Source organism: Salmo trutta, chromosome 7, assembly GCF_901001165.1.
Source record: "Salmo trutta chromosome 7, fSalTru1.1, whole genome shotgun sequence".
NCBI classification, from domain to species: Eukaryota; Metazoa; Chordata; class Actinopteri; order Salmoniformes; family Salmonidae; genus Salmo; species Salmo trutta.
The window spans coordinates 46276702-46292700 of NC_042963.1; the positions used below are offsets into that span (position 1 = coordinate 46276702).

Sequence of the window (15999 nt, forward strand, 5' to 3'; positions counted from 1 at the left end):
TATTTCTCCCTCGCCCGGCAAAATATTTTATTTTACAAGTTTTATCTAGCGCCATGTTGCGTTTGTTTCAAGCTAGCAAACACACTGGGAAGGGCTCGTCAGGACAACTGACTGAACCGAATCCATTAGTCTCCACACTTGAGACTCAGCTGCGCTTTAAAACGTCATCAATTTGGGGACCAGGCGTGTCCGTATAGCCTCTCCCCAATTTAGTGCAGTAGTAGGAAATCGCTAGATAACTCCAATGCACCAATGGCAGACCCATGCATTGTCACTCTATGACACCCAACCAGTCTCCTCCCACCACCACCCTCTCCGATGACAACCCCATGGGGTCGTATGGTTTAAACTTGCTATCTAATTTGGCTTAGCTAGACATATCAACCATTGTCGGTTACAGCAGAGGGAGGGAAATAAGAAAGGCACAGGTAACACACAGGTGGTATTGACCATTTCTATTTGAGGGAGCTGCGAATGGGGAAAATGATTAAGACAAGCAATGGAATACTCAGCAGGTACTCACACTCAAACCATAAGGAGGAAAAACACAACACAGAATGTAATGAACAACTTTTATTGTATGCTCTGAATAAAAAACCCCAGTCCACTGAGGCCCACAGGAGAGGTCATCATGCTGGGTTTAGAGACAAAACACGTGGCTGTGACACCAGAGACTGTTAGGAAAAGTAACCCAAATAAACAATAACCTTTAAGTCTGTATATTAAAGATCTTGAAGTGCAAACAAACTACCCACAGCACAGACATTTCAGTAAGTTATTGTATCTTCATTGCTTTGGGTCATGATTTTGCAGCTTCTGATGTGCAGGACCCTCATGCAGTGTTCTGTGCATTTGTTTTGTTACAACCCAACATGAAATGGAGACAAAGGACATCCTCCTGAACTAGGCACATGATCCTATAGGTGCATCTCAACTGTATTTCCTTGATTCCTTATGTCCTCCCTCATTGTCTTCTTCACAAAGCACATTGAAGCATATTGGATCTTCTCCCAAAGTGTTTTGAGAAACATGCAAGGAAAGAGGAATCAAGGCAATACAGTTGAGATTCATCCCATCCCACCAGCCATTCTACATTACCAACCTACATCCTAGACAAGACGCCTCTAAGACACTTGTGAGAATTTGAGCACCCCCCATCCAATTTAACACATTACTGACTTTTCTGCATGCCTCGATAAGGTGCCAAATTAGTACTTGGACAGAGTATCTGAACAAATTACAACAGGTGACATGCATGACAAACGTGTAACATTGCCAAAATAATAGGAAGAGAAAAGACAATTCTATGCAGGACTTAAACAACCTAACGAAATTAGACGAGGGTCGTATGTAGATGTTTGGTATTTTTTGAGTTACCTGAAGCTTTCAAAAGTTAAATGGGGGCATAAACAAAAACACTTTCCACTACAGTGCCTTAATGCCATGGAATAACTATCCTTCAATGGAAATTAACAAGACGTTCAAATTTTGCAACGTTGACATTTACATACTTCTGAATAAATCTAGTACATTTTCAAATGAAGGAGCGCCTAGTTCACCAAATAGCACTGTGCAGTTACCATGATAACATTATCGTAAGTGTCCCAAATAGCACCCTATTCAGTGCACTACTTTTGACCAGAGCCAAGTAGTCCACTATATAGGGAATAGGGTGACATTTGGGACTCATGCATATTGTCATCCAGTTAGCAGAAATGGAATACATCCTCAGTATACACAAATTAACAAAAAGACACCTTTTTATAAAACGACTTCAATAGTAAAAGTGCAACTGTGTGTACCTTTCTAATACTTAGTCAAAGTTCATTACTTCCCATTAACCAACCTTTACTCAATTTGTGCCCGATCATTCAAATCCTCCAAAAATAGCTTCGATGTTGCTATGTAACTAATGCCTATTTCGCTAAAACCAAATGGCTATGCACCTCGTTCTAATATTCTACGTACTTAACTCAGTAATTCTTCTGCCATCACTTGTGTAGCTGCAGCAGGCTATCAACCACCATGCAATGCCATGACAGAGTTAGTGGCATCGAATCAAGAGCTTAGTCAGGACACTGTTTCTCTCTGTCAGACATCTCAACTACTAAGCAATGTTGGTGGGTGAAATTATTTCTAGCATTCCTGTTTGATAGAAATGGGGAATTCAGGATGAGGTTTTAACCAATTCAGAAGCAACTGCCTGGCAAAAAAAGAGGTAAAAGTGAATAACCAACATTTTTGGAAGTTCCATAGAAAGGTTACAAACAAAAGTGTAACCAATGATAAACTGGCCCATTTGTCAGGAAGAAGCATACTTTGATGGCCTGCTTTAGCTAGCTCTTGTAGATGACGCTAGAAAAAGAACTGTAGCAAACAGCAGCATTATACAACTCTAGTCACACAATACCAGGAGCCCTCGAGTACAGGGCAATATACAGAACATTTTAAAATAAAGAAAATTAGTTCTGACTTATGCGCCATTACTGACCTATCCTTCCCTATTCCTAGTTACGTAGTCAGAGTTAAACTATATCACAAAACCAGAAGAATAAAGCTAAGTGTTAACATCTAGCACCATCTCTATCCTCCATACACTACAGTGTAGAATGGGAGTAATAGACAATACAGATGATTCCTTGTTGGTTTAAACCAGAGTTAACAGAAGACTGATAAAGCCCTAATAAAAACATCTAAAGTAAGAGCTATAAGTAAATGAAAAACAGAATATTGACAAAAAGTTGAGAATATTTAGCAAAAAACCACACGCTCTGCCATTTAGAGAAGTGGGATAAATAGATGCCTAGCGGACTAGGTATGGTATGTGTAGTATACACGGAAGTAACTGACAGACCCCACTGACTATTTTTCCGCTGAAGTTATAACAGGATATATCCAAACAAATAAACCTATGTCAGTGCTCCTCAGTTGGAAGGCTCATGTATACAGCCTTCTACACTTGACAGAATATTATCAAATACAAGTTAAGGAAAAAAACAAACATCTAATTGCTAAAAAAAATGAAAAAAAAAATGACATCCCTCTGAAATATGATATTTATACACAATTAAGCCACCTGGAAATAGTTTTGAAGAGATCATGACATTTGTGTTTGACATATTGCATCATTTCCATTGTTAAAAGATATGGAAAATAAGTTGCATTCAAGCAGTCTAACCCAGTGCTGGTGACAAATATACAGCTAGTACATCTTCATTCCTTTAGTCAAAAGTAGCAACCTAAACTATTTTTAAACATGAGGTGTTGCAACTCTGTTGATCCGTCCTCCAGTTGTATCACGCGGCCACCTTGTTATCCTTCTGGAAGGCAAAAATGTGACACTTAATTTTGATGACTTCACTATGGTTAAAGTTATGTACAAGTGCTTACAGGTAGTGATGAGGGAAAAACAAATCAAATAGTTACATATCACAATATTATTTTTGGGCTAGTTGGCTGTACCTGCACCAAACTCCAGTATTTTTCCTTCATATCTTGTTCTCCATCTTTAAATAGGGAGCCAATTTGTTTTCAGCACTTTTATTTCCATGACTGATTAAAACTCATTCTCTCTCTGCAGCAGACATATTGTGAGCAATATGTCCGAAACATCAAATCGCAATGAAATCACAGTATCAAATCGCAATACATATAGAATCGTGAGAATTGCAATACACATCGTATCGGCACTAAGTATCGTGACAATATCTTATCTTGAGGTCCCTGGCAATTCCCAACCTTAATAGGTAACAAACATATACATTACCCTGTACTCAAAGTTCTCTGAGAACTCCCGTCCTCCCTGGCTTGTTCTGTTGTATCCTCCCCTGTAGCCGTGGCCTCCTTGGGGGGGGCCGAAGGACCCTCTGCTGGCCGAGCGTCCCCTGCCCCCGCGGAAGCCTATGCCGCCCCGCCCACGGTAGCCCCCACGGCCCCGACCCCCACGCAGGGGGATCCCGAACGTCTCCGAGTTCATCCGCCTCTCCTCGGCCCAGGTCTGCCTCCGCTCCCTGCCAATGAGAAAATATTAGACGCTCAGCCGTGGTTGGACGAGGACGATGACAGTGCCTTACTGAATCCACAATGGTCTTGTATAGTACATGGAGTACGTGTATCAACAACGCCACATTGTATAGTATCAAAACATTAGCATGGGATAGAATGGATCTGAGAGAAGACAGACGCACCGTGGGAAACCAAAGCCGCCTCCAGATCTTTCTGCAGCTTTCCTAGAAAACAGAATAGAAGATGGTTATTATCACGTATTGGGTATGCCCAAGGAAAAAAATATTATCTTGTACATGATTGAGAATGAACAATACAAAGGGACAGAGGTAACTGCAATAAAAGCTTTGGGATGGATATGGGCAGCTGTAGCCTACCTGCTGTCATCACAGGAGATGTTGTCGAAGAAAGACTTTGACTTGTCATAGTATACGTTAGGCGTTAGTGCCTCTCCCCCTTCATCGGCGTTGCCCTCGCTGTTCAGGGTCTCCACCCCGGAATCGCCCTTATCCTCCCCGTTCACCGCTGCCTTCTCCGGCTTCTCAGTCTTCTCATCTGTAGGATAATATTGAAGGTCAGACACTCATGAAAAGTAAAGGACGTTGCACACTATAATTTACTCAATAATATAAAGGGTAAATCACAAGTCAGACACCTTTCTTCAATATGGCCCATTACATTGTGGCAGGCGCACATCCACATAACTGGACACTATACTAAAATCAGTCTATCATCTCTCTTTTACCAAGTGTTGGTGTTGAGTCATGTGACAGGGCCCCCATTTTTCGACTGTTCTCCGGTACCTTTCAGTTTGAGCTTGCTGTGGAACTCTCTGTCAATCTCCTCCTTGTTGAACTGGGCATTGGCACTCTCAAAGTCAAAGTCCTTCTCGAACTTCATTGGCCCGTCTCGGCGCACGTTGAAGTGGCCCCTGCCGCGGTGTCCGCCACCACGACCACGCCTCTGAGGTTGGGGGCAGCCAGCTGGGAAACAGAAGAGACAATGTTAGCATATGAAACACGTAGCAATCACCACAAACAATACAATTAAATACCACAAAATGAGTAGAATATTAATAATTAAAGTGTGCAGACATTTCCACTGCATCCTAGGCTAGTCGATGAGAGCACAGCCAACTACCCCAGGTATAACCATATACACTCGACAGAATAAAGCACAAATGGCTTGCCTTCCATCACAGACTTCAAAATATTATAACCCTGACAGATGTGACAAATTCCAGCAGCACATAACCATAAAGCATGAATAGCGTTACCCAGCAGCCATCGCCATCTCATTACTTCTATTAACATGAAGAGCATGTCAATCTGTGCACATCAATGCAGACAGTCGCAAGCAACGGACCATGTAATGTAACCAGCTATGTAACCTACTACAGCACACGGGATGTGTACATTAACATGGGTTCAACAGTTTGAGTAGAAGACACTAGGGCATGCAGAGTCTGAATAGGCGTGGAGCTGAGCTCAGAGGACGGTTAGAGCAGGTGGTCAGTTAACCTGCTGGCCGTTGACTGGCATCCCTGCCTTCACCTGGCGCTTGCTGCTCAGACTCTGGTCTGTGTGCTTTCTGGCTCTCTGTGCCTGGAATGGTACGGTCCTTCAGTTTAGAGAGCTCAGATCAACTTTAATAAAGAGATTTAGCCCAACACTATAGACTCCTACCTTTAGAAAAAGGCACAATTGGTTCAAATGCAGAACCTCTGGAACAGAACGTTACAATCACAACATAACGGGTCATTTTTGGTTTTTTCAAACGCTAGTTTAGGGGTTGCAGTCCCCAAAATATAAAACATACAGGTAAAGCGTCTGATAGGTCTCACCTGAGGCGCTAAAGATAGAGTGCATAAGCCCTGCAGTGGAAGCCCTATCTACGGCAGTGGTGTGGTGTTGATGAGAGATCGGTGCATTGCGGAGCGCAGGCCAGGCCTGGTTACTGCGGGCCCCACTGACAGTCTCACCGGTCCTCCTGGGTTCACCTCCGTCCTGGATATGGTGGTGGTGCTGCTGGGCCTTTTGGTGGACGGGGCCGGTGGACGCAGCCGAGGGGGCCGTGCGGCCAGGAGCGGGACTTCTGCGGCCCAAGCCAGGGGCTGGGGGGCCCGACGGGGTGGCCTGGACAACCTGCTCTAGGGTGGGGCTCTTCCTCAGAGGGTCCAGAGAGGGGCTAGTGCGGGCTGGGAGAAAAGAGGGGTTGGGGTTACACTGGGATACTCAACACTGCTGAGACAACAATTACTCAACACTGGCCCATCAAGAGTCAGATTTACACTTCCGTTCAAAAGTTAGGGGTCACTTAGAAATGTCCTTGTTTTTAAAGAGGCGACTCCGGGATGCTGGCCTTCTAGGCAGAGTTCCTCTGTCCTGTGTCTGTTCTTTTGCCCATCTTTATCTTTTCTTTCTATTGGCCAGTCTGAGATATGGCTTTTTCTTTGCAACTCTGCCTAGAAGGCCAGCATCCTGGAGTCGCCTCTTCACTGCTGACATTGAGACTGGTGTTTTGCGGGTACTATTTAATGAAGCTGCCAGTTGAGGACTTGTGAGGCGTCTGTTTCTCAAACTAGACACTATTGTACTTGTCCTCTTGCTCAGTTGTGCACCGGGGCCTCCCACTCATCTTTCTATTCTGGTTAGAACCAGTTTGCGCTGTTCTGTGAAGGGAGCAGTACACATCATTGTACGAGATTTTCAGTTTCTCTGCAATTTCTCACATGGAATAGCCTTCATTTCTCAGAACAAAAATAGACTGATGAGTTTCAGAAGAAAGTTCTATGTTTCTGGCCATTTTGAGCTTGTAATTGAACCCACAAATGCTGATGCTCCAGATACTCAACAAGTCTAAAAGAAGGACAGTTTTATTGCTTCTTTAAATCAGCACAACAGTTTTCAGCTGTGCTAACATAATTGCAAAAGGGTTTTCTAATGATCAATTAGCCTTATAAAATGATAAACTTGGATTAGCTAACACAGCGTGCCATTTGAACACAGGAGTGATGGTTGCTGATAATGGGCCTCTGTACATCTATGTAGATATTCCATTAAAAACATTTTTAAAAAAGAAAAAAAAGAAAAGCCGTTTCCAAGTGCTTTTCTTTCAAAATCAAGGACATTTGTAAGTGACACCAAAATCTTGAACCGTAGTGTAGTTGACAACAAACCTACATAATACAGTGTGTTGAAGACATGCAGGTTGTGTTGTGAAAAGCGTTATGTTATTTGAGAAGACATTCTCGTACTGATCCACATTCTAGTATTCCAAAGCAGTATAGGTTAACCTCATTGTGCTCTTCACAAGACTATACACAGGCCTAACATACATAAATACCACAGTGGTTTCCTTCTTTTACCTTTAGATACAAGGGTAGTAGTGGTACCCAGAGAGCGTGAATCAGTGGGGAGAGCAGCGCCAATAGCACTGCTCTGAGACTGGGGTGCAGCTGAGCTTGTGTCACTCCCAAAGGAGGGGACTGATCTTCCTGTATGGAGAGGAACAGCAGGTGTAGAGTATTTAGGGCAACGGCACAAGGTGGAGAGTCCTCTCTGGATAGTATACGTTCCAACTGGCCTCATTTCATGATTTGGCGAGTTCCTGACCTGTGATCCTGATTGATTAGAATCAGTGTAATAGAGCAGACATGGTGAGTGGTACTGTCTAATTGAGAAACTACATAGTGAGAGTCTATTTAGTGTGTACTGTGTTCCTTTTTGAGTGTCTAATAAGTGTAGGGGAGACAAGGAAAGTGACTGACAATAGTGGAGCCTACAGTCCAAACTTCCTCTGCTCCTGTGGCATGCCCAACCAGATCCATGGACCACATGGAGACCCGCAACCCTTGGAAAGCATGCAGGACTATGTTCTTTCCTGACAGTTGGCTTAAAACGTAGACTAATATCTACCTGCATTTCACAGGTAGTTGACTCAATGCATAGCATTAGCACACATTTGTAAAATGTGACTGACAAACACTTAACAGGACTAATATCAGCCTTAAAACACACTTGACATTAGTAAAGTATAACTGATAGACCTTGAACACGTGACATTAACTTAGCTAGCGATCACTTCCTCACCATATCCAGGCCTCGTGCTGCTGTGGCTCTTACCGACACCAACGGCGCCAAACTGCGGGGAGACCAGGGGGCTGGTGCTGAACTGGTTGTACGGGGGCACCGGGGCTCGGTTGAATAGGCCGTAGGAGCCCACCGACTGAAACGGTGCTGATGCGGCGGCAGGAGCAGGCAGAGGGGCCGAACCCATGGACGACTGGAGAGGAGAAAAAGGGTGATCAAGCCAAATATCAGTACACAGCGCAATGGAAAGACAACTATATTCCTTTTGTATAGTGGAATGGCAATGCAAATTGACTGACTCTTGACATTTATTGACTGTGTCTTTGTTTCACATGGCTGTACTTTGGATATTTAATTTCTTTGGGGTTGGGAGAAGCTGCCCCTACCTGGACGATGGCCGGGTCCTGAGGGAGAGAGCATGTTGGCTTGGGCGGCTCACATACAGTCAGGTCCTTAATGTCACTGCCTCGAAAGATGATGTACTCAAAGATCTCATCTCGGGGCGGGATGGGCCTATCGGTGGGCCGATCCTCTGTGCCAAAAGAGCGAACTACGGAGGAAAGTCAAAACATACAGTTAGCATAAGCAGTGACATGAAATTTAAGTTTAGTGGTCATGTACACAGATTGCAGGTGAAGGGAAATGCTTGTTTCTAGCTCCAACAGTGCAGTAATACAACACTACACACAAATCCTCAAAATAAAAAATATATTAAGAAAAAAAATCTGAATGACCAATGTCCAAAATATATACAGTGTACACAACATTAAGAACACCTTCATATTTTTTCTCTATCGACACACACACAGCAGCCAGAAAGTATTCAGACCTCTTGACATTGCCACAATTAGCTACGTTAAACCTTATTCTAAAATGTATTAAATTCAATCCACAAACACCACAAAGCCAACCAAAAACAGTTTTAGAAATTTTTGCAAATGTATATAAAAAAATAAAAAATACAGTAACTGAAATATCACATGTATTCAGACCAGTACTTTGTTGAAGCACCTTTGGCAGCGATTACAGCCTAGTCTTCTTGGGTATGACGCTACAAGCTTGGCACACCTGTTTCTCCCATTCTCCTCCACAGATCATCTCAAGCTCTGTCAGGTTGGATGGGGAGCATCGCTGCACAGCTATTTCAGGTCTCTCCAGAGATGTTTGATCGGGTTCAAGTCCAGGCACATTCAAGGACATGTACCGAAGCCACTCCTGTGTTGTCTTTGCTGTGTGCTTAGGGTCTTTGTCCTGTTGGAAGGTGAAACTTCAACCCAGTCTGAGGTCCTGAGCAGGTTTTCATCAAGGATCTCTGTACTTTACTTCGTTCATCTTACCCCCGAACTTTCCAGTCCCTGCCGCTGAAAAACATCCCCACAGCATGATGCTGCCGCCACCATGCTTCACCATAGGGATAATGCCAGATTTCCTCCAGACGTGACGCTTGGCATTTCCTCAGACCAGAGAATCTTGTTCCTCATGGTCAGTCCTTTAGGTGCCTTTTGGAAAACTCCAAGCGGGGCTGTCATGCGTCTTCAACTGAAGACTGGCTTTCGTCTGGCCACTCTACCATAAAGGCCTGATTGGTGGAGTGCTGCAGAGATGGTTGTTCTTCTGGAAGGTTCTGCCATCTCCACAGAGGAACTCTGGAGCTCTGTCAGAGTGACCATCAGGTTTTTGGTCACCTCCCTGACTGCTCAGTTTGGCCGGGCGGCCAGCTCTAAGAAGAGTCTTAGTTTGGAATTACCATTTAAGAATGATGGAAGCCACTGTTCTTGGACCTTCAAGGCTGCATAATTTTTTTTGATACCCTTCCCCAGATCTGTGCCTCGACACAATCCTGTCTCGGAGCCCCAAGGACAATTCCTTCGACCTCATGGCATGGTTTTTGCTCTGACATGCACTGTCAACTTTGGAACCTTTATATAGACAGGTATGTACCTTTCCAAATCACATCCAATCAATTGAATTTACCACAGGTGGACTCCAATCAAGTTGTAGAAACATCTCAAGGATGACCAATGGAAACAGGATACACCAGAGCTCAATTGAGTCTCATAGCAATAGGTGTCCTCCTTTGCGAGGCATTGGAAAACCTCCCTGGTCTTTGTGGTTGAATCTGTGTTTGAAATTCACTGTTCGACCTTACAATTATTTGTATGTGTGGGTTACAGAGATGAGTTACACTCAAAAATAATGTTAAACACCATTATTGCACAGAAGGAGTCCATGCAACTTGTGACTTGTTAAGCAAAGTTTTACTCCTGAACTTAAGGCTTGAACGCTTATTGACTCAAGACATTTCAGCGTTACATTTTGTATTAATTTGTAAAAATTAACAAAAAAAATTATACTTTGACATTATGGGTTAGTGTGTAGGCCAGGGACAAAAACATTTAATCCATTTTAAATTCAGGCTGTAACACAACAAAGGCACTGTAAATAGGGCAGCAGTCTAAGGTGCAGGGTAGAGTACAGGTTGGTGACTGGCTAGTGACTAAGGTTCATGGCAAGTTGATGCACCTGTACAGTATCCACCTAGATGGTGGTGGGGTAAACAGGCCATGGCTCAGGTCCTTGATGATCTTCTTGGCCTTCCTGTGACACCGGGTGCTGTAGATGTCTTGGAGGGCAGGCAGTGTGCCCCCGTTGATGCGTTAGGCTATGCACCACTCTCTGGAGAGCCCGGCGGTTGCAGATGGTGCAATTGATACAGCCCAACAGGATGCTCTCAATGGTGCATCTGTAAATGGAGGGCCAAGCCGAAGCCCTCCATTCCCTGTAGTCCAAGAAAGGCTCCTTGTCTTGGTAACATTGAGGGAGAGGTTGTTGTCCTGGCACCACACTGTCAGGTCTCTGACCTCCTCCCTATAGGCTGTCTCATCATCGTCGGTGATCAGGCCTACCACTGTTGTGTCATCTGCAAACTTAATCATTGTGTTGGAGTTGTGCACGGCCACTCACTCAAGCGTGAACAGGGAGTACACGAGAAGACTGAGCACGCACCCCTTAGGGGCCCCAGTGTTGAGGGTCAGCATGGCGTATGTGTTGTTGCCTACCCTCAGCACCTTGGGGCAGCCCTTGAGGAAGTCCAGGATACAGTTGCAGGGGGGGTGTTTAGTCCCAGGGTCCTTAGCTTAGTGATGAGCTTTGAGGGCACTATGGTGTTGAAGGCTGAGCTGTAGTTGATGAATAGCATTCTTACATTAGGTTTTCCTCTTGAAGTGGGATAGGTCAGTGTGTAGTATGACGGCGATTCTGCCTTGTGTGAAAAAAGTATGGTCAGAATAGGAATAGAAAAGGTGTGTACGCCTTCACCACACTGTGTGAATGGACCATTGCAGGTGATGTTCACGCCGAGGAACTTGAAACTTTTCACCCTCTCCACTGCGGCCCCTTAGACGTAGATGGGTGTGCTCGCTCTGCCGTCACCTGAAGTACACAATCAGCTCTTTCGTTTTGTTGACGTTGAGGGAGAGGTTATTTTCCTGGCACCACTCCGCCAGGGCTCTCACCTACTCCCTGTAGGTTAAATCGTCGTTGTTGGTAATCAGGCCTACCACTGTTGTGTGTTCAGAAAACAGGGAGTACATGAGGGGGCTGAGCACGCACCCCGGTGGGGCCCTTGTTGAGGATCAGTGTGAGGGAGGGGGTTGTTGCCTACCTTCACCACTTGGGGTAGGCCCGTCAGGAAGTCCAGGACCCAGTTGCAGAGGGAGGGCTCTCAGCTTAGTGATGAGCATGGAAGGCAATATAGTGTTGAACACTGAGCTCTAGTCGATGAACAGCATTCTTACATAGGTATTTCTCTTGTCCAGGTGGGATAGGGCAGTGTGCAGTGCAATTGTGCTGTCCGAACTGTTGGGGCGGTATTAGAATTGTAGTGGGTGTCAGTTAAGGTGGAGGTGATATGGTCCTTAACTAGCCTCTCGAACTTCATGATGACAGAACTGAGTGCTATGGGGCGATAATCATTTAATTCAGTTACCTTCACTTTCTTGGGCACTTGAACAATGGTGGACATGATAAATCAAGTGGGGACAACAGACTGGGGATATGAAGAGATTGAATGTGTGACCGACCAGCTCGATCTTACATAGCAAAATTTGAAAGTGTTTTTTATTTTTTTATTCATTGAATAAAAGTAGAGACTCAGAGCTAGAAAATTGTACATCATTACACTACAGTTGAGGAACAATGGGAAAGCAATTCTGCTTTGAAAGTTGATAAACTTAGCCTTTCAATGTTTTGGTACCTACTGGAGAGCTCTTTGTCTACACCCATTCAGCATCGTTCACACCCTATTAAGCATTAGCCTAACCCATTTCTTTAAGGGTTGATCTGAGTGTTCTGTCCTAACAGCAGCAGTCAAGCACCGAAGCTTACTGGCTAACGTTAGCTAGCTACTTCAAACACAAATGAGAGAAAAGCTCACTGACCATTTTACACACCCTATTGAAATGGATACTTGCATAGTGGAGTCTTGTTAAGACACGTAGCTAGCTAGCTAAACAATGAACCATAATCCTAACTCATGACATTACTACCCTGCATGAATCTGCAGGTAGCTAACCAACCAGGTTCAAATGTTAGCTAGCTAACATTAGGCTATAACTAGAAAGGCAAGTGGCTCTGAGATACAAATAATATTACTTCACAGATCAAACACAACATTAACTAGCGAGACAGCTAACTTTAGCTAGCTAGCAGTACACCAACTAGAAATGAAAACGACTGTCAAAATTAGAAACGTGTAAAATCTGAAAATGTAGCTAGCTAGACTATCTATACATCATGGATGGATGCTTCTCCCGGTCACGGATGCTATGGTTGCCCTTAGTTTGAAGATGTAATCCAGAGACAGGTGTTTTCTCCATCTCCTTAGCTATCATACTCAAATTCCACTCGAGTTCCACTTATTTCAAAAGTCTGTCCTCCAGAAATGTGGAGAGCAACACTTCTCTAGTTCTAAAGCCGCGTTTGACAGGATTACCTACAAATACTGACCAGCTCAAACAGACAGAAGTCTGCTACATGGCAGACCGATCTGAACTCATCTCTCAGCATGTCCAGCCCACTCATTATCTCAGCCAATCATGGCTAGCTGGAAGGTTGCTGGCTTTTTCTGTGGCTAAGCCAACTAGGCTAATAATTTAACCATTTTATTCATATTTACAGACGGCATACAAGTCTGTTATTAAGACACATGAAAGTTTTTATTCCAGAAGACATTTCTGGCAAAAAAAATTATAAAAAGTTTAGGTTCAAATGGCTCTCCTGTGAAGTGGTGACCCGCGACATATGCCTAGTTTCCTGAAACGAGTCACATTTGTCCATAAACAAAAGTTGGATGTCCTGTGGGTCGCTTACATACAGTACACAGGTTCCTACTAGGATCAGGAAGATTGTTGAGTTACTTAAAATTAGTGGTGCAGTTTTAGTTTCAGCTAGGTGAATGTTCAATGACAACCACCACTTTAACCCTCACAACCTGGAAACACTGACTGAAATACATAGCTAGTCTGATTTTGATCTCAGCTTAGCTACTAACTTGCTGGCACCAGTTTTCCCAGTCATATTACTCAGAACAGCGCCACAAATTAGAGGCTGGCAAATTGCCAAAATCCAGCATAAATCACTCCTCAACAAACTGATGTTGAGTTGCTTGTGAATGTTAGCAATGCAGTTGTCACGCTACGGCACTGTTACTTCATCATATGGTAAGGTTACATGGTACTCTCAGCATGTACTTAAAATAAACATGGTTAGCTTGCTAACTAGAAAACAAGTTACATCACCAGGTAGCTAATGCAGTCCGGGAGCTTAAGCACTTACAAATTCATAACATATTGTATGAATTGTAATTGGTAAAATATCATACGAATTGCTGAAAGATAATTGCAGGACGTAACATATACAATACAAAATGGATGACATAGTAGTATTTTTCTGGGACTAATTTTGTCTCGTGACAAAACTACTGGCTGAAATCGTCATTAATGTCTATCTGCGGACTGCGGTTACTACATGCCGCGCCCACTGCCATTGCATTGAGGCAGCTAGCGCCGTCTCTGGCCCACACTCCAGCACAGTAGGTGGCGGTAATGCACCAATAATGTTGGATGCAAACCGGCGAAAAACCCCACCAAAGAATAAGTAGGCTGCTAGCTTGCTAGGGGACACCAGTAGTGTCCTTCGTCCCCGTCTGCTGAGCACTGCTTTCAAATAAAATGTTATTTGTCACATGCTTCATAGACAACTGGTGTAAACTAACAGTGAAATGCTTACTTACGGGTCCATTTCTAACAGTGCAGAGTTAAATATAAGCTTTATTTCTATAAAACTAGTGACACAAGGAATAAACACAGTAAATAAATAAAAATGAGTGAAAATAGCATGGCTATATATATAGGGAGTAGAAAATAACATGATTACATACAGAAAGTATCAGTACCGAGTCGATGTGCAGGGGTACGAGGTAATTGAGGTAGCCATAGGTAGGGTTAAAGTGACTAGGCAACCAGATAGATAAGAAAGTAGCAGCAGCATATGTGCGAGTGTGAAAGTGTGTGTAAGGCGTCAGTATGCATGTTTGTGTGTGGGCGTATGTAGGGTGTCAATGCAAGTGTGTGGGTAGAGTCCAGTGTGGGCGAAGAGTTAGTGCAAGGGAGTTAGTGCAAAAAACGGTCAATGCAAGTAGCCCGGGTAGACATTTGATTAGCTTTTTAGCAGTCTTGTTTAGAAGTGGGGGAGTTGAAGCTGTTCAGGGTCCTGTTAGTAAACAAAGAGGTGTAATGGGTTCGTACTCAAATGTTACATAAAGCTTACTTTGTTATTCAATGTTTGTTGTTTCCAGACTTGGTGCATTGGTACCTCTTGCTGTGCAATTCTATAAACGTTACGGTGAAGGAAGTTGCTAGCTAGCTTAATGTTAGTGGTGATGCGTAGTGGGTGCAGTCCACAGATAGACCCCTACTAAATTATACAAAATCTCTGAAGCATCCCTTTAAGCATTTACAAATTCTTAACATTTTGTAAGAATTGGAATTTGTTTAACTACTATGAAATGATATTTGGGGCTCCCAGAGTGGCGCAGCGGTCTAAGCCACTGCATTTCAGTGAGTCACTACAGACCCTGGTTCGATTCCAGGTTGTACCACAATTAGGAGTCCCATAGGGCGGCGCACAATTGGTCCAGCGTCGTCTGGGGTAGGCCGTTATTGTAAATAAACATTTGTTCTTCACTGACTTGCCTAGTTAAATAAAAAAATAAAACAAAAAATGGATGACGTAGTGCACAATTTTCGGGGACCTGTTTTGGCTCGCGAGCGCTACATTCAAAGCTACTGCTTCCGGCAGAAATTATACAAATCCTTTGAAGCATCACTTTAGCTAGCTGGCTAGTCAATTAGCTAGCTTGTTAGCTAACTAGACAACTTTTTCAGAACAGCAAGGAAACAATAACAATCCACAAGATGTGAAGAAATTGCGTTTGTTTAGAGGCATCTCTGTATGTATTTAGTTGGTGCACAACAGTGCTGACACATTATTATTTGCACGAGTTATTTACCTTTTGCAAGTGCGACAGTCGAATTCTCAGTATCAATAGTGTAGAGGATCCCTTCGTAACGAATCTCGGCCTTCGAGATTAGGCTGATTTTGCTCCCGATATAAGGGGTTCCTCCACTCATGGTGTCTTCCCTGTCTTAGATGGCTAAATTGCCAACTATCTCCCTCCCAACTGAACGTTTCTTTGAATAATTTAACTTTGGCTAGTTCTGTTTTGTGCTTCTCTGACTTGCTATATTTTTGGTCCTCCACTACAATATGGCTACCTCATTTTCCATCGTCTTTCTAAACACTGGGGCAAACGGGAAATCAAAATCTCGCGATGTTTCACCAA

The 15999-nt window shown here is 43.6% G+C and overlaps 1 protein-coding gene across 5 annotated transcripts; it reads right to left on the reverse strand.

The window, feature by feature from the left end:
- Positions 1 to 558: 558 nt before the first annotated feature.
- Positions 559 to 15981, reverse strand: lsm14aa (LSM14A mRNA processing body assembly factor a). 5 transcript variants are annotated; one of them, XM_029759148.1, is made up of 11 exons: positions 15667 to 15981; positions 8483 to 8646; positions 8130 to 8289; positions 7373 to 7501; positions 5849 to 6202; positions 5526 to 5609; positions 4809 to 4988; positions 4383 to 4560; positions 4188 to 4229; positions 3767 to 4010; positions 559 to 3320 (listed from the first exon to the last, which is right to left on the reverse strand). In XM_029759148.1, exons 1-11 carry the CDS (start codon positions 15785 to 15787, stop codon positions 3297 to 3299), a joined length of 1680 nt encoding a protein of 559 aa, XP_029615008.1. In that variant the 5' UTR covers positions 15788 to 15981; the 3' UTR covers positions 559 to 3296. The 5 variants fall into 5 exon arrangements, with proteins under 5 accessions (XP_029615008.1, XP_029615007.1, XP_029615006.1 ...); XM_029759147.1 differs by having other exon boundaries at positions 559 to 3317; positions 8097 to 8289; XM_029759146.1 differs by having other exon boundaries at positions 8097 to 8289.
- Positions 15982 to 15999: the final 18 nt, after the last annotated feature.

Bases quoted from the DNA above. Each gene is read 5' to 3' on its own strand.
- lsm14aa (XM_029759146.1), bottom strand. From the start codon at position 15,787: ATGAGTGGAGGAACCCCTTATATCGGGAGCAAAATCAGCCTAATCTCG. The intron at 8,290-8,482 runs GTAGGGGCAGCT...TCTCCTCTCCAG, and splicing joins AGGACCCGGCCATCGTCCAG to TCGTCCATGGGTTCGGCCCC. The intron at 7,502-8,096 runs GTGAGGAAGTGA...CTCTCCATACAG, and splicing joins CAGCACGAGGCCTGGATATG to GAAGATCAGTCCCCTCCTTT.